At 40.7% G+C, this 18,904-nt stretch overlaps 1 protein-coding gene and 1 long non-coding RNA gene across 6 annotated transcripts in view; one reads left to right on the forward strand and one right to left on the reverse strand.

Moving 5' to 3' along the window:
• LOC137447195 (uncharacterized) overlaps positions 1-7,729 on the forward strand; it is a 34,561-nt gene extending 26,832 nt beyond the window's left edge. For both annotated transcript variants that reach the window (XR_010988813.1, XR_010988814.1), the window contains exons 2-5: positions 984-1,056; positions 4,617-4,726; positions 5,608-5,677; positions 6,007-7,729. This is a non-coding gene — a long non-coding RNA (uncharacterized lncRNA). The remainder of the gene's footprint in view (positions 1-983; positions 1,057-4,616; positions 4,727-5,607; positions 5,678-6,006) is intronic.
• SMPD3 (sphingomyelin phosphodiesterase 3) overlaps positions 1-18,904 on the reverse strand; it is a 120,740-nt gene that overhangs the window by 19,363 nt on the left and 82,473 nt on the right. For all 4 annotated transcript variants that reach the window (XM_068150482.1, XM_068150481.1, XM_068150483.1 and 1 more), the window contains 2 exons: positions 17,264-18,894; positions 4,711-4,786 (listed from right to left, as the gene is read on the reverse strand). In XM_068150482.1, coding sequence (XP_068006583.1) covers positions 4,711-4,786; positions 17,264-18,601 — 1,414 coding nt within the window. In that variant the 5' untranslated portion in view covers positions 18,602-18,894. The remainder of the gene's footprint in view (positions 1-4,710; positions 4,787-17,263; positions 18,895-18,904) is intronic.

An 18,904-nucleotide genomic window follows, 5' to 3' on the forward strand; every position in this document is an offset into this window, starting at 1 on the left:
TCTTCTCCTCGAGCTGAACAATCCCAGCTTTCTCATTCCTATGAAGCTTATTCAAATTCAGCTTAGGCCACTATTTTCTTCTGGCCTGCCTTTGTTTCCTTGTAACAAAACTGAACTGTCAAAGTCTTGCATTTTCTGTGATTTATTCTTCTAGCATGGCTTCACTAGGATGAGTGATAAAACAGTGTAGCCATTACCACTCAGGCAGTAACCTGTCACAGTGTGCACCAAGACCATAGCAAACCCACTTCACTGAAAGACACAAAGGTACAAGTCTTCAAACCAGAAAACTTTCAGGAAAAACAAAAGACAGGCAGAAACATTTCAGGATGGTATTGTGAAAGGTGTCTGGTAACATGGTAGTTACTACTAAAAGAGCATTAACTACGTAGTGACACAAGACAACCTCAGTGAGATGGCCAAGCCTTTGCAGCTGCACTGTACACCACGTAGCATCAGGATGTTTCCCTTTCCCAGAGAAACAGCAGCCTTGGAACTTCAGAAGCAGATTACTTTGATTTCTTTTAAGGCAAAGTGTAGCTTGTGATAGTCTGGCATCTCTGATTATCCCCACTAGAGGTCATAGAAGTAATTGCACTCAGTACACAAGTGGAACTTGAGCAATGAAGTGAGCTACATTTCCATGACAAAGAATCCTCTGACGCCACTTGAACGTAACTGTGTTCTGAGATTAATAAACTAATGGTATCCAGCTTGCTGCAGCTACACAGCAGGTACTGCTTGCATCTATATGAAAAAGTTACTCAGTCTTGCCAGCTCCCAGTAATCAATAGCTTTGGAGATGAAGATAACTGAACTAATCAGACATCTAAGTAGAAGAGAAGCCAAAGCTGAACCTAGAACAATCAGTGGAGCAGACATCTCAGAAACTGCTGCTGGAATGAAATAGCATCAGTAAATACTAACAGAAGAGAGCTGGGTAGTAACTCCACACACTAACATTCAAATTCTCCTTCTTCCAGCCTTCAGCTTTAATTAAACAGAGAGAATCACTGATCTGATTGACTGCTGCCAGTGATTAACCAGAGAACACAGGTTTGTACTAATTGCTCTACACTCTTTTCCTCAGTAACTGGCCTGGAAGAAATGCAAATAATGGTGTTGTGACTGGTTCCTGCAGCCAGCATTTCGGAATTCTTTAGGAGTTCTTCAGCTTCAGATTTTGTGGAAGGATGAAAGGGTAGTGTGGGAAACCCCAGCCAGCATAAACACTTCACCTTTGTTGATTATAGGATAATCATACTTACTTTCCAGTCACATTGGAAATGCCCAAGCAAAACCCTGGCTTTGGTTAGGTACTAAACACAGAGAAAGATGTTTGGAAGTCTGGAAGACTTTAGAAGGAGCACTGTAGTGGTTGAAAAAAAGCAGCTAACAGGTATAATCGGATAAGATTAAAAGATCCAGTGGAGGTTTTTAAAACTAAAAGTTCTCAGCAGTTATAAGCACTGTGGGATATATTGGTAGGGAACCTGGGGAAGATGTGGGGGAAAAAAAAAGGTTTAAGTGTAGGTTTAAGTGTAGGCTGTGAAGCCTGGTCAAAAGGACACATTGTTTCCAAGTCACAACCAAAGGCTTCATCTTAGTCCTGGGTAGGCTATGTCACACCTGACTATGCCACAGATTGGATGAGCCCCTGCACTCGCAACAGTCCAGGATAGGCTGGGGAAACAAAACAGCAAAAAAACCCACCACCTTTTCTTCAGCTGGGTTAGGTCCCCAGTTAAGTGCAACACTGCCTGGCACAGCTGTGTGAGCACAGCTGAGAGGAGAGGGCAAGGGCAGGCCACCCTGGTGTGGATACACCAGCTTTGTCTGTAGAAAGGTGGAATCACTTCCTAAGGATGCTTAGTGATGAAGCCACCCCCAGTTGCGTGGTCAGAATTACAGACACTGAGGAATCTCTCAGTCCTGAGCTGAGTTCTGCTTAAGCTGTGTGTAAGCTTGTGGGACCTGAGGCTGGTGCTAGAGAAGTACAAGTAGCTGGTACCTGCTCTACTAATGACTAGATTCACACTAAACACAAAGCAGGGATGTGAGTGAAGTTATGAGACAGCATCCAGCAGGCTACATCGTTTGGACCTGGCCTGGAATAGCTTGAGGCTTTATTTTGATGGCTTGGTGGTGTCAGAAAGGTATGACTCAAAGGAACTTGGAAGGTGGGTGGATTCTAGGTAGCAAAACCTGTGCAGAACATGAATCACTGATTAATTGAAAGACATAAAAGAACCATGTAAACTTAACAGCCCCTTGGAAAATAATTACATTCAAGTCTCATTAAAGGATCCCTTCATTTGTCACTGAAATGAAGCTATTTCCACAGTGGAAATGAGGAGGTGCTTCACAGTACCGCTCAGTAATAGGAAAGGAACTGAGAGGATAAGCTGCATCTAATTGTAAAGTTTTATTGAAAAAGGTGAACGTCAGGTCTGAAAAACAACAACCAAAACCACCCCAGTAATTGCTCAGAACAGAGTTGAGCCTGCACATCTCTTGAAACAAGCATTAGCAGTTCAGTCCTGACCAGAAGCAGCTGGATCCCTTCATGTTATACTCATCTAAGTATCAGAACTGTCAAGTGTAAGTTTATGTATCCTAGAGGAGAAGCCAAATTGCACTCAGCCGTGTACAGCCGGATGATTTAAATGGCCAAGCTTTTAAACAGGGCTTGTTTTTATGGATACCACAGCTTCACATCCCTGAACTGGGTTTGAGATAATTTTGTTAATGTGTGAAACGTTATGAATCAGATGATACAGATCAGAAAGCACAGATCTGCCAAACTTGGGAACTTCAGTTTTCCATTTCATTACATAAACTAATGTGATATATCAAAGGACAGTTAGACTCTTAAATAATTGCTCTATTTTAATGTAGTTTGAATGAGATAAACCTAGAAGTATGAAGCAGGAATATAAGTAGGAAAATGAAAGGTAGCTTTTTACCCTTGAAGAAGCTTTAGTCTGACTTTGAAAATAGAACATTACTTCCCCATTCTTCCTCCCTGCCCTCTAGTTCTCTTTAATATTTTAGGGATTTCATAATGTGGTTACCAAAGACTAACTGAGAATACATGTCTAGGTAATAAAAAGGAACAGGACTAAAAATGGATGTTTATAACCTAAACTAGAACAGCATCAAATCTCAGCTCCACAACAGAAATCTCACAGTACATTACCATAATTCCAGAGTTAAAAATAGAAAGCCAAAGAAGGATGTTACATTGTTAAAATGTAGCTGAAAAATTCATGAATCTTCTTTAGAACTATCAAGTCTCTCTAATGTACTTCAGGGACTGGCAGTTTTGTTCCCAAGTCTGTCTCTCTGCAGCTGAAGCACTGACAAAGTGGAATGAATGCGAGCTGCCTGACTGGGTTAACCCAGACATACTGTGGCGCATCGGTCCAAAGTTCTACCATCTATAATACATCACTGTCTTCCTCACAGTGCAGCACACAGCCTGTCTTCCAGGGCTGTCTTGGTTCTCCCACTCTCAGGAGACAAGAATCACAGCTACACCGAGTAAAACTAAGGATTATCCACCTCCCCTCTGGCTAAATTAAATTCTAATCTTACACTAAGTAAAGCTTGGTAGATTTGTCTTGTGTTTTACTGCTACACCTACTTTAAGTGTAGAGCTGGTAGTTTTGATGCAGAAGATGGGACAGATACATGGAGAATTTTCCATAAACATCTCCAAGAATTTCAGGATTTTGTCAGTTTTCAGGCAAAGAGCCGAAACAGAAGTGTCCCAGTTTTGAAACTTTGCTTCAGGACACTAACGATGGAGTAAAAGTAGCTCAAGTTACTAAATTTTCTTCCCCTTGCTTTCTGGACTTGGGTTGTAAAATGGAGGTAAGGCCACCCATCTACCTCGGCCTTGTTCTGATACTAAAAGGAGAGCTTGGTGTTGGGATTGAGGTACTATCATTAAAAAAGGGCATTAAAGCTCCCGAGATGGTTGAGGAGGAACAGGCTCCACCGCAACCTGACAGAGCTTCATGAAATTCCAGTCTGGTTATAAGAAGCATGGGAGTCCACATGTCTCACAGACACAAATCTGCTATTAAAAAACTTCTTACTCTTTTTTGAGAGAATTCAGTGATAATTCCCCAAAAGCCTTCCACATCCTGCTGAGAGTTTCTGCATTTTGTTTAATGACCTTAGAAAATACTGTTTCATGAAATGAAGGGCACATAGCAGGCTGTGTCCTGATGTAGTAAATGTGATAACAGAGCAGCTTTTGAAGATGACCAAGAAAGTTTTTCAGTGAGTGAATTAACTTCTTAGCTAGTGATGGATTAAATTTGCAGGTCAAAACCAAGAGAATTTGGGCTTATTCCAGCTGCTGGTTTGTATCTTCTGATCCTCTAGTTATGTACAAAGATTTTAGCTTACATGCTCACAGTGTAGGTTGATAAAGGCTAGGTAATGATGATAGTAAAAATTTGCTTAAATAGCAGTACTTGGTTAAGAGGGAGCAAAGAAAAAAGTCTTAAGGGATATTTTTGTGTGTGCTGTAATACTCTTGAGATTGAAAACATGAAGGTTTGGGGACAGACATGTCTACCTTTCTTCCTTTGCTTCCTTCTCAGGAGTCCTGGAGGAGCAGTGTGTGCTGCTGTTGCACAAAGAGTACCACAGGCCTAGGAACAATGAAAAAATGAGACACAGAAACAAGGACAGTACCTGCAATAGCTTGCAAGTGAGTGCAGGAAATGTATCCCACAATTCTTTGGTCCTGAGGTGTACTTCCCACTTGCACCTGGAAGGAAGGAGGAAACAAAAAGGCAATTAATGGCAGAGTTCACACAACTCCATTTCTAACCCTGCTGTGCAGCCTTTGTACATAGCACTGGCCTTTTTCACACATGCACACCAGCTTACTGGGATCACACTTGCTGCTAGCACACTGACTCCTTCCTCATCGTCAGTACTTGCACAGCACATATCCCCCACTGGTTCTGTTTCTGTCACAGTTGTGTTGCCTGTTCACATGCAAGAGCCAAGCCTATTACTGAAGTGCCATGTAATGCTAATGTTATCAGCAGTCTTATTTTGCTATCTGCATACTACTACAATGCTGAAGGAGCAATGCCAAGGGAGTCTGGGGAGCATGATGAAACATGAAATAAATAGTGGCTTTGACCATGTTTTCTCCAGTCATAGCAAATTTTGGATTTTGTTGGATTTGTTTGCATTCTCCTTCAGAGGTGTTGGGAACTTTTGTTATGTCTCAGCAAAGCGCGTAGATTCTCTAGCTTGCCTCAGCACCACCCATGTCTGTCAACCATCTGAAAACACAGTGTACACCTCTGCTCTTACCCAGAGGGGACAGGCTCCCAGGGAAGCTGGCACGTAGTATCATTCCTTGTCTGTATCATATGTTACAGGGCTTTCAAAAATACATTTGCTGGTGGACACAAGCAAATTACTATCAAGTCCTGTATTAGGCTTTCAGCTCTGTTGAAGGTTTTGGCAGTTTGGGACTAAGACAGCTGCAAGTCAAAATTCCCAGTGATTTGAAAATCAAGATCTAGATTGAGGCAGCAAACTAATCTGAGCATATGGTTTTCCTGTTGACAGTTAATGTGCCAATACTTCATGGACCACTAAGAAAATGCCCATAGAGGAAAGCCAGAAAACAAAACCACAGGTGAGCATCACAAGATTTCATCTGACACCTTAAAATAACAAACAGAGCTCTATTTCATACAGATGCAATTTCATCAGCTTGGGTGGTTTTCTTGTTTCTCACCTAGCCAAGAAGTGTCTGATGCATTTTATACCTGGCAAGTCAGTTTTGCAGCAAGTGAATTTAGAAGTCATTTGTACTCAACAATGCCTTGTTAACTTTCATTTTCTGTTCCAGCTAGATGAGTATGTAATAAACAACATGTATTACTCTGTTCTCAGTCTGCCCAGTCCCCTTTTAAACAGTTTCCAAATGGATATTGATGGTGTCCTTATTACTGTTCCCATCAGTTAACGTGCTTCAGGGAGGGTGAAGACAGTGGCAGACGAGGAAGATGCACAGTCACTGGTGGATCAGCCCCCAAGCCAGCAGATTCTCCTCAGCTCACTAGACTGTAGCAGAGCCTCAGAGGAGATCATCTGCCAGATGGATGTTAGGAGCTTCGCTACACAGGTCTCTTTCTTCCTTCCCAGGCTGCCATGGCCCGACTGTATCATATCACAGGCGAATTAAAAGGAGTGGTCTCTCCAATATTTTGTGCAATATGTGCTATTCCAATAGAAAGATGGGAAACCATTAGGTTGTATCCTTTACCACCTGGGCAGGCAGGTGTATGAATTGTATTTTCCAAACTCAGTAACCAAAACTTGGATTTTCTGTCTTCTGTAAACCACATATTGTAGTCTCTACTAGTTTACAAATTTGCAGTGTCTCCTGCTACAGAGAAAGTGTTTCACGCATCATTCAATGCCATCTACTGCATCCACATGGAACAGAGAAGACCGCACAGAAAGTTTTCTGCCTTACAGCAAAGCTATGCTGCTTATAATCTTCTTATTGACTAAAGCAGATGGAATAATTTTCAGTGTCTCTATCCAAAATGTATAAAAGATTTAAGTCTAAAAACTGAACATCTACACATAAATTATAGTCACTTGAGAAAAAGAAGTCGGCTCAAATTTGCTTTAAAATTTCCTGTGCAAGCTTAATGGAGTGCCTGACAAGGCCTTGTACTGAGCAACCAATGTATGCATGGGATCACACTCATCTCCATTAATCATAAATAAATATGTACCCTGCGCTGTCCCTGTGTACACAGATCTGTACTGAAACCACCTTACGAGCTTTCATTCTCAAAGAACGACCAAGAAGTGGCCTAGAAGAAAGACTGGCTGCTGCTATGCACAGGTGGGTGAGCACAACAAATGTCCTCGTGGTTGCCATCACAGGGGGACAGCACCCCAGGGCTCTGCACAGCAGCTGCTTTACACACAGCCAGAGAGGAAAAGGGGCTTTCATTAACAGTCTGCTAATTAAAAACAACAAACAAAACAAACCCAACCACCAACCCAAACAACAACATACCACAACAGAAAGGCTCTATAGCAAGAGCTGAAGGCATTAATATAATGAGAATTTTCTTGGGAAGTGCCAGCATGGAAGTACATCCAAAGCAACCTGGCTCCCAGATGTCACATTTTCTCCGACAGTTCCGACTTCTGGGGAGTTGGGTTTTGACAAGCGGCGGTACTGAATACAAACTTGCCAAGCAGAGTCATTCTGAGTATAATCAATACAGACAAGTGTTTGTGACAACCACCAAAACATTTCCTTGCACCCTCCTAATCAATTCCCAGTTACAGCAGAAGCACTAGTATATTAAATACAGTCTGAATTGACAGAGTAAGGGAAATCTGATTATTCAGCCTAATTTTGCTATTTCACAGGTGGAGAAGAACTATGGGATATGGAGACAGAAAAACTACTTGACCTTGACTTTACAAGCTCTATAATTCTGCACAAAACCTTGCCTTTGTGTGGCCAAGTACTGCAACAACTTTTAGACTGCTCTGTTTGCTTCTCAGGCCGAGTCACCACACTCTGCCTGGCAGTTCTGCAGGAAAACAAGGAGTAGCGATCCTTTCACACCCTGCAACATGGCTCTTGAGAGAAAGGTTCCACTTCCACCAAACCAAGTCAGCACTTCAAAAATAAAACTTCTATTTTTCTGCTTAATACAGAATTAGCTTCTAAATTCACATTTACAAAGAAAATATAGGTAAGCAAATAAGCCAGAGTGGCTTCTTCACCAGAAACCTGAGTGCAGCTCGCTGCATCAGTAGTACATTCATTAAATTACCCTTCTATATGGAACTACTTTCTTTCTTTCTTCTTTCTTTCTTCTTTCTACTTTCTTTCTTCTATATGGAACTACTTTCTTCTATATGGAACTACTTTCTTTCTTTTTTCTGCTTTTTGAAAAAAATCACTGCATAGTCTTAGTTGTGCCATGGACCAATCTCCTGTGTCTAGGGAAATTTATAGGAGCCTAATCCCTACATATATTTGTAGTTCCCAGTGTTTTAAAATAAAATCTTAGAGGAGAAAGTTGCCTATGACACCCTGTTAAACTCTGAAGTTACCTAGGGAACATACTTGTGGTTTAATAAAGTCTCCTAGTTATGTAATTTTGACAGAAACAAAGTATTTTTCACTATTATGCTGTAATGTACAAAATATAATGCAATTATTATACATTTGCAAAGTTGAAGTAATCAAACTTGTCAAACATTTGGAAATTAGGACTGGATTCTGATCCTGACCATTGAGCATTACATTTTGTTAGGTATTGGGGTTTGTAAAAACCTCATTTCAGATGAGGAAAAGGCTTTTTTCCATAAAGGGGAAAGCCTGCTACAGTTGTGTTTGGAACTCAGAATGCCAGTTTCTATTGCTACATATTTATACTTGTCTCTTGCCTGTAAATTAAATAAGTGCCAATCTGACAGCTCTGAATTTTTATTTTCAGCATGCTGGCTGTGTCAGTACATAACAGCACTTGACATCAAGTACTTTTTATTAAAAGATTTCATTTCTGTGCCACAGCACATTAGTACAATCTGCTGGAGATGCCATGCTGATTCTGTGCTGTGCGATGCAGACCTCTGGATTCCTGTAACTGTGTATCGAAAGCTTGTCCTATGTGGCCTAAGGAGTAGTGTGTGCTCCAGTTAGACTGGTATCAGGTAATAAACAGCACTCATCATTTATTGGAAAATGAAATCAAGGCAACAAGTCTACCTCAAAAAGAGTCTTGTTGGCAGGAATAGAAATGTAATGAGTAGCAATAGATGAAATATTTGAGCTAGAGTGAAGGAAATCACTTTAATTCAGTCAATTACTTGCTGTCGTGGCAGTTTTCAGAGCTAACTGGAAAACTGCACATCTCATATTTACCATACTCCAGTAAAATAAGTATACAAAGCTGCAAACATGACAGGTACCTTGGTTTTTAACAGTTTATATTTACACACATCTGTCTCAGAAGTGCAAAATGCTTCTCATACAGTTGGATGTCAAGAAAAGCTTCAACAGATACTGAAACAAAAAGGAAATGCTACCTAAATACCAGCTTATAAAAACAGCCTCAAGCTTGTCATTGCTGTGTTAATAAACTGTCAAGTTCTTGGAAGGAAATGGTCCTTAATGCTTCAAAATTTGCCATACATGAGAAACCACACACAAAGAATCAAACTAGGCTCTCAAACACCAATAATGCATAGACAAAACAAGAAGGTTTGTCATGAGGGGAATTTAACCTTCAGTCACATTTTCTAGAAGCCTCACACTGCCAGGAAGCAGCCATTGCAAAAGAATCCTATGTAGAGCAGACAGTTTCTAAAATGTGTACCCTGCAATAGGAAGGCTTTATACATTCAAGTTCAAGCATATGCCATTGCCTCTTCCTTCATGGGAAGCAAATCCAGATGTGCAACTCAGAAGTGAGATAAAAGTTTGGCATACTCCTGGAACAAGCTCCACAGAGTTTTATCAGCCTACAGTCTACACAGGGCAAATCATCTCAAAGCTGGGAAAGGTCAATCATAAGGATCCTTCAGGAAGCCAGGATGCTACATAGAATACCTCTAGCTTCAGCCATTATAGTTTTATCACATCTTAGACTGTAAATGAGCAAAGCTGCTCATTTGATCAGTTTAGCTGAAAATGAAGGTGCCAATTATTGGAATAAATGTGAACCGTAGCACTGAGTTCTGCACTAGCCTTTGGAAGTCTCCAAAGTCTGTAGCTCTGCAGCACACATCTACATTCATGACAAGAACCAAGCTAATGATGTTCATGTTAGGGGGGGGAAAAAGCTAACAAGGGAGAAAAGCACACCTGCATGCTCTGTGGAAAAAAACACTTCTCCTTAAAAACAAAAGCATGAATAATGCATTCATAAAGAACATCATCTAAGCAGGAGCCTTGAGTTACTATTTGCCTTAGAAATAAACCACCCATAGAGAGAATAAGAGCAGGGCACTGAAACAGACTTGACAGTAGATTACTCCCACAGAAATTCCTGAATTCCTGCAGGTAAAGCAACTGTATAGGCACGAGTAGTGATACCTCCCCAGGCACTGGTGGTTCAGACCTCCTGGGTTTGATGCTCTGAGGCATGCTGGTAACAGCAGCATCTTTTCAGCTACACTCCTGATTTCAGTAACTGTTGGAATACCACTAGAGACATCCTATATAATGGTAATGAGGAAACAATAGAGGGAGGAAGAGAAAAGAGAGAAAATGTGAAGATTTCTGTTTTCTTTTCAGTGCAACTTTTCTGTGACCTCCCAAATTGTATCGAACATTAGTGGACCTTTTTCGTTTTGGTTGGTTGGTTGGTTTTCAATTCAGCAGTTTTCTGAGAGAAATGAAAGAGTTAGCCCCAAGAAACTGATGGGCAGAGCCAGTCAAACTGCATGCCCAAGTCCTCATTCATCTTACTGTCCAGAGAAGATGCCACATTCACAAATGAAACATTCCTGCCCCACAGATATGACTTGGATTAGTGGTAACCTCAAAGAATGATGTATTTTATTCCTGTGCTTTGTGTTCCCTGTAGTAGGGTTTTGGTTAACTTGGACATAATGTAAAAAGATCTATCTTATTTTTAGTACTTTGACAGCTCTGCCTTCAGGGATGTGTAGCAGCTTCTAAAGAAGACACATTAGTTAAATTACTAATTTATTATTATAAATATGTTATTTAACCATATTAGATAAAGAAGTTTAAAATGTTTTTGAGGTCAACTCAAAGTTCTGTTAGGTGCTTGGCAGTTCTTTCCAGCCACATTTTTTCAGAATCCTACTTTTCCTCACCTGCCACATAACAACAATCATGCTTCCATGAACTCACAGAATTAGTTATTTGGCAAACCTTCCTTAAGCTTAAATGTGAGGGGAAGTGGCTGTAAGTCCATCCACGAGTGAAGAGGAATAAAGCCCACAACTCACATTCTCTCAACCCAGTATTTCATTCTGCACAACAGATTTAATTTGTCCCCATTAGTGAAAGAGAAAAAGACTGTGATTAGTAACATTAATTACATGAAAGGGAAAGAACATGGTACAGTGCCATGGTCAGGTCTTTTTTATTTCTTTCGCAAAAAAAGGTCTCAGGCAGTTTTTTTGGCCTTGACCCAATTCCTGCATTAACATTTTAGAGCAGAAACTGAACATATGGAAAATGTTTAGGTTACCCTCCTGAGTTAAATGGCACAGCTCTGGAGTTATCTAAACAAGTCCATGTACAGTAATAGACATTTCTTTTATACATCTGTAGATAACTGTATGTATGGGAAACTGTAGATATGGGAAAACTGATCAAAGACAAGAAATAAACCCAACCACTGAAATCTGTAGGTGATCTTTTACTGGGGTCATGAAACATCTATTCCCCTGTACTGTGCCATCCATAGGTGAAAACGTCTCCCCTCACTATGTTGTGTAACTGCATAGCAGAAGCTGCCCCTCACCCTCAGTCACAACACACACAAGTTGACCTGGGACAATAAAAACAGCTTAAATTACCCAAGCAAAATATATCTGCATCAGGAATATCACAAAGGAGAATGACAGAGGTTAATTCAGGGAACTCTCATTTTACCATGCAAAGCAGGCATCACCAGAGTGCCAAATAGTAAAAATTGTGCTTCAAAGCAGTTCTGCAACCAGAGCTACTTCTCCTTCTGCCATCTGTTACCACCATATCAGCTCTTTTGAAAACACGTTTAGCTCTGCACATAAAGCTAAGGTTGCTAGGTTTCCTTTAAGCGATGAATAATAACATGTTCTCTGCACAATTACTGTACTTCCTGAGAACAGCATTAATTTTCAGAGAATTTGAAAAGTAAATCTGTTAATAATCTTAGGAATTACTAAACACAAGTTCTTTCAGAAATTTAGCAAAAAAAAACCACAAGACATGTTTTTTTCCTTTTGATTCCCTTTAATTTTGTTAGAATACTATTAGCTGTTCAAACTACCCCATTGGACTGCAGTTTTCCTGTTGCTCTATGTTCACATACTGTGTTTTAAGCAAGAATTATTATTTTTTGCTGAAGTTCTCTCTCTTGGCAGATGCCAAAACCCAGAATAATGTCTTGCTAATAATGGTAGGAAGAACAGCTTTATATGCACCGTGATTCCATATCTCTCAATCTCAACCACACCAAAACCTCTCCTCACTTAATAGCCATTTTGAGAATGGCTCATTCACTTCCTTCATTCACCTCTCTACCTTAGGTAAGCATTCACCTGTCCTGTGTGGTTTAGATTGATGTTACAGTTATAGCTATCACAATTTCAGAGTAAGAGAGAGACATTTGTCAGCAGAAGTGAGAGTTTTATTCGATTGATACATCTGGAAAAACATGGACAAACTCTCCAAATCAGTAATTCATCAGGTCAAATTAAGGATGTTGTTTGGTTTATTACATTGCTGTCCACAACTTAGCATCCCTGAATGGCAGTGCAACTAAGGCTACACACTAATCCCTCCATCAAAAGATGAATGTTGACATTTTGAAAGTTCTAGGAAATTACAACCAGGTGAAGCATTGCACAGTTTCTTCTCAGCACTCACCGATACCTTTTCAACATGATTTGACTGCAAAATCATCATCCAGTTTCTGAAATGGTCACATTTTCAAACTCCCTTAAAATTCCTTAAACCCACTGTGATTTAAAATCCACACAAGAGCTACAGAGTAACCAAGAGCACTGCAATCTGCATCATGTTATATACTGTAGTCTGCATCATGCTATATACAGATATATGATCCTCCAGCTTTTTTGTTAGAATCACTGACACATGGTAGCATGGGTGCCAGTCCCACTTCCCTCCTCTCTCTGTAGCAGAGCAGCTTTAAGAGACAACTGGAGTTATAAAACCTACAAAGCAGACTCAAGGGCTCTTTTCTTCGGCATTTTAAATTAATGTGAAATGCAGCACTAGAACAGAGAGTCACGGCAGAGTCTCCCAAGGGCCCAGACTGTCAAAGTATGAAAATGGATTGGCTGATTTATGTATTTGCTAACTTCTCCTCGGAGTCTTTAGCAGTGACTAGGAACAGTGGTTTAACACTTCAGACACGAAACTGTCACTTAGATGCAAATGACATTGTCCCCCTTCTTATATGCTATGTTTTCTGTGACTTACTCCCTTTTAGGTCCCAGTGAGACCCTCGGATTGGAGTCTGAAACACTGATAGGGTTTGAAGAGATCAAAGTGCTGAATGTCTATTAGCCCTCCAGTTATGCAGAAAATGGGCTTTATACAATAGCTAGTCACAACTATGTCATCGTCATGACTTCATGGAGGCTGACCTGGAAAGCATTAGCCTATACAGATGGAAAAACCAGTCTGTGATCTCAGTCAGGAAAAAGCCAGCAGCAGCAACGTTTGTGGCAGACATCCTTAGAAAGGGATCAGACCAAGGCTAGCAAAATTCCTGTGCCCAAGTCTACAGACAGCTGTTAGGTAGCATGCCATCAGTAGTATTAAACAATGTTAAAAGCATCTGTAATTTACCTCCAACCTTTCTCCTTGGTTATGACACCCAAGGTGTTAAGCCACAATCAAACCACTTCACTTTCCTGTGCTTTAGTTTCTCCTTCTATTAAGCAATACTCATCTTTCTTTATTATGCATCCTGAGATAGATGAATGAAAAGCAGTACATAGAGCTGATTGTTATTATAGCCACTAATAATAACCTTTGAGCTGTCTCTCAGGTAAAATAAATCTGTATGACTAAGCAAATCTTTTAAATCCTTCCAAATCTCCATCTGAACTTTACAATCTAGATAGTGAAAGGAGGACAAGGAAGAGGGGTGCAATGGAAAATCAGTTCCTCTTCACTGGAAACAGAATGTACTTGAAAAGGAAAAACCTTGTCAAATGCTTGGTACAATAGGAATCTGTTCTGTAATGCAACTCCTTCAAAACAGTTTTGAACAACTTTGAACAAAAAGGCAACTTTCATTGATTACTTAGTACTGAGCCCTATAATTTATCTCCTTAACAGTTATATTTGTACTAGAGAGACAAATGTTACTCAGTAAATGAGAGACAGTTTCTTTCTCTGAACATTCTTCTCAATTTGGATGTTGAGTATTTTCTGAGACCCAAAAAGATTTGAATTCAAGTTTCATCCTCCCAGTAAGTGGAAACATGAAGTGATTTTATCCATATTTTCAAACTGTGCAAGTCTTCTCCCCTGACTCACTTTTAACAGTTGGGTTTTTTTTCTAGACAACAGAGACCATTTTTCCCTTCACTGATAGATAGGAGCTATGCAAAAGAACAGTCTTTGTAAGTATACTTCAAACAAAACCCAGTCTAAGTCTTTTCCACTTCAGGAATGGGAACACCAAGTGTTCCACAGGAGTCAGGAACTCAGCAGTTTGCACAGGATAGAGACTTAGCTCCATGCCAGTACTAATGGAAATCAATTAGAACACTCTTGCTCTACAAGGCTCTCTACCTACCTCTCTTTGAAACCACACTAAGATAACTACTGCAGGACTGGACTGCATTGTATACATACCAAATACTGAAAGAGCAGGCAAAAGAAGTGATGTAAGCTGTCTGCTTTGGATGGTAGAGCACTGGCTAGAATGACACCTTCCAGCCACAGTTATGATGCACTTTCCTGGTTTGCAACTACCTCAGTCTAAGACCTCAGGACTGCTGAAGGCAATGGATTGATTCTCAGAGACTTCAAAACCAAATCAGGCTTCTACTCCCTGCAGCTTTTGCCTGCAGACTCCATGTACACTCAGCTGCTGACCAAGAACATCAAAACCAACAACCTTCTAACCTACTTGGTTTCAAAGGTAAAATTAACTGGATCATTATTTTTTTAATCAATAGGGGTTTTTGTCAAAGAAAGAAATTACCAATGATCACTTAATGTAGAATTAAGACAGAAAGTAATTTCATATAGGACAGCCTTAACTCAGAATGAAAAATATTTTAAGTATAAAGTGCAGTGTATCAGAAAGACACAGACATGAGGAAAAATGGTCATTTAGCCGGGCCAGAATGCTGTCATATTTAAAAGAATGTAGTCATCTCTGGATCTTCGTAATAACTGGTCTCTATTCCCTGCTCAACTGTAACATAATTATGGATTCACATTGTTAAATAAAGTTCATCATCCCAGCGGAATTTTGAAAAGAGGATTAATTTTCTGCAAAAGAAATGGAGACACTGCAGCCTGCCCAGCAGGTAGCAAATCAGTGAGTCAGCACAGGACAGTCAAAAGCAGATTGGTTTTAATCTCTTCATCCCTAATAAATGCATACGTTGAAGGGCTGTCTTCCTGACCCTTGTAGTATTTGTAGTGCACAAGGTGTCTGTTCAGTTTTTGCACACAGCACTTCATGGTTAAAAAAATAAACTTTAGCTACATGCAGTACTCATATGTGCTTATAAAAAGAGATTAGACACAGTTTTGGAAACCTGTATTCAGATGTATATGAAATACTGAACCATTATCAGACATTTCATTAGGGCCTTTTTTCATTCAAGCCACAATACCAAAGGTTTTTGCTTTGTTTACAAATTACAAACAGGGGGTAAAGAAACCACAAACCCCCGATTCTTATTAACAATCCATAGTCTTAATGGCTATGAGTGGCTCATGAGAACTCATGAACACTAGAAAGTACATCTAATATATACTCAAATTATTTGCTAGCATTAGGAAAAATGTTAGTTAGTGAAATTCATTCCAAACTGTAATAAACCCCCTGAATCTGAAATCCTATATTCTAGAAGATTTTCAGATTGTCTGCATTTGGGTCTAGAGATTTGGCTTCTTGATCAATTGGAAATTAGAAGACTCCAATATGCAGTTTTTGAGGAGCAGGGACAGATTCTCACAAGTTATGCAGGAACAGCCACTAGTCTTGGAGAAGCAACTCACTACATGCAGTCTTCTATTCCTACTTTCCATGATATGCAGATGCCTGCATCAAGAACAGTGTGGCCTGCAGGAGCAGGGAGGTCATTCTGCCCCTCTACACTGCACTGGTTAGGCCACACCTCAAGTACTGTGTCCAGTTCTGGGCCCCTCAGTTTAGGAAGAATGTTGACTTGCTAGAATGAGTCTAGAGAAGGGCAACAAAGGTGGTGAGGGGTTTGGAACACAGCCCTGTGAGGAGAGGCTGAGGGAGCTGGGGTTGCTTAGCCTGGAGAAGAGGAGACTCAGGGGTGATCTTATTACTCTCTACAACTACCTGAAGGGAAGTTGCAGACAGATGGATGTTGGTCTCTTCTCCCAGGCAGCCAGTACCAGAACAAGAGGACACAGTCTCAGGCTGCACTAGGGGAGGTTTAGGTTGGATGTTAGTTCTATACAGAGTTCTATACAGAGAGAGTGATTGCCCATTGGAATGGGCTGCCCAAGGAGGTGGTGGAGTTGCTGTCATTGGAGGTTTTCAGGAGGAGACTTGATGGGGTGCTTGGTGCCATGGGTTAGTTGTTTAGGTGGGTTGGATTGGTTGATGGGTTGGACGCAATGATCTTGAAGGTCTCTTCCAACCTAGTTTATTCTATGTAATTCTATGTATAACTTGAGGCCTCCGTTCTCACTACCATTAACGTAAGTAAACTTTGTAAATAAAGCAAAAAAACTCTGTGTTCCCCAGCGTCCCCAGCGTTCCCCACCACACAGGCATTTTTTATTTTTTGTGTTTGTGTACTCATCTTTTATCTCTCTCTAACAAATCTTCTGCAACCAAGAGAGAGGGACAGCCATGCATTTCATTGCAATTCCTTCTGGATTATTCTAGCGGCAATCGGATGTTTGATTGTCTTTTGATTCCCACAAACACTCAGCGTGAACAAGCTGGTTTCCAACAGTAATGCCCATTGTACTGTACTCATGTTATGAAATTTGGAATTTGTGTATTTTATTGAAGAGGCTACGTAAAAAAGAAACAAAAATTACATGAAAACTAGTTCAAATTTTGACACTTAAAATTGCACTCACGTTCCACCTCCAAACGCCCACTGTCTCATCTACATCCATCACTTTTAACACAGTATCTAGGCCACAGATCCTATATATAGGTTATATCAGATAACCTAGATCTGAATATTGTCTCTTTGAACTCTAGAGAAACGACAGAGAAAATGACATCACTTTATAACTTGTCACATATGGAGTAAACATTTACAGCTTCAGAAAGGCTCTTACCTTGAGAAACAAGGCTCCCTTGGAAGCCAAGGAGTCCGTTCCTCTTCCATTGGGGTAACAGTGATAGGCGGCATCCATAACCGGATAGCGGCTGGCAAAAAGTAGACCACTGTTCACAAACTTGAAGCTACAGCAGCCATGGCAACTGTAGACCCCAACATCATAGACAATGTATTCAAAATAGTGATGAAGCTGCTCTTTCAATTTCTCTGCAGCTCTTTTGTCAAACACTTCCTGCAAACACAGGAAGTCCAAGTTGGCAGGGAAAAAAGCAGAGATCTCATGATCAAAGGTCTCATCTGTGTGTTTCTTTTTCCGCACTGAAGTCTTCTTCATGATTGAAGCTTTGTAGAGGAGCTTGTTGTTGACAGTGCTTTGGTCCACCGTACCGTCTCCAACACGAACCTTAACTAAGGACTCTCGTGAGGCAGAGTAGCTGTCTAAACTCCCAGAGTCTCCTTCCTTCTGTTTGTGGTTTGGTGTTTTGGAAAGCTCTGCATCACCTTCCAGTGAGGGCTCTGCTGGGCCACTGGCATGAGCCTGGCCATTGACGGTATCTGTTTCTGTGTCTGACACATGGCCATTATCCTCTCCATTTATGCGGACAATGCAAGAGTTTTCTTCTCCCTCATTTGGCTCTCCAGCTCCACTTTTCTCTTCTCTACAATCCTCACTGTTGTTTGAGCCAGCATTGTCTCCTTTATACTCCATTGATGTTGTCCTTTTGATGCCGGCATTAACAGTCCGATTAGTGTTATCTCCACCCTGGGGGGAGACCAAGCTGCTAAAACTCGCTGCACTGATGGATGTGTTGGTAGGAGAATCTATATATATTTTGATCTGTGGTCTGCTTGCCCCATTTCGGATCCTCCGGCCAATCTCTTTAGCTCTAGCCTGTGTATTGAAAACATTATTAAATCTTGCCAGAGAATCTGGCAGCAGGCAAACGTTGGCACTGCCAAAGCAGAAGCTCTTCCCGTTCCCTGCAGCCTTCCATTCAGTGAGCAGTGTGGCTCCATTGGCATGGTGCTTGTCTTCTAGTCTGGAGTAGATGTATGGCCTTCTGGTTGACTGCAGTGGGGACCATAACACAAAGCCAATGAGAGCAAAAGGAAGAGAGGCTACCAATAGTGCCAAATAGATGGGAGTGGTGATAATGATGCAGAGTGCATGGAAATAGCATGGATCATCTGCTCTTTGACGTTTTTCATAGGTGGTTGGAACAAAAGAGGCCACAAGCTTATCTGCTAACCAGTAACATGGGAAAATCAGGCCCCAGGAAAAAGAATGCAGAACTGACAGAAAGCTGTTGGGAAATGGGGAAGTGTATAAAACCATTGCAACTTAATTATGACAACACTTCAGGGCCTACTACATGATGTCACTGTGTCAAACATCCATAAGAACACTGGGAGAGGGCTGCGGAAAAAGGTCCAGTCAGAAGTTTGTTTTGTTTGTTTTTCCAGTGAGATTTAATAACAAAACTTTAAGAGCACCATTTCACTGTGTTGGAGTAAAAATGAAACAAGGCCACTGTTTTCGTCTGGCTTTTTGGCATCTATATCTTTCAAAGGATGTCATTGTTCACTGGAGGCTGCCATAACAGAACACTTTGGAGGCAGAAAGGAAACCTGTAAAACA

The sequence above is a fragment of the Melanerpes formicivorus genome, unplaced genomic scaffold (assembly GCF_026170545.1).
Source record: "Melanerpes formicivorus ecotype bairdi unplaced genomic scaffold, bMelFor1.0.p_v2 SCAF_20, whole genome shotgun sequence".
NCBI classification, from domain to species: Eukaryota; Metazoa; Chordata; class Aves; order Piciformes; family Picidae; genus Melanerpes; species Melanerpes formicivorus.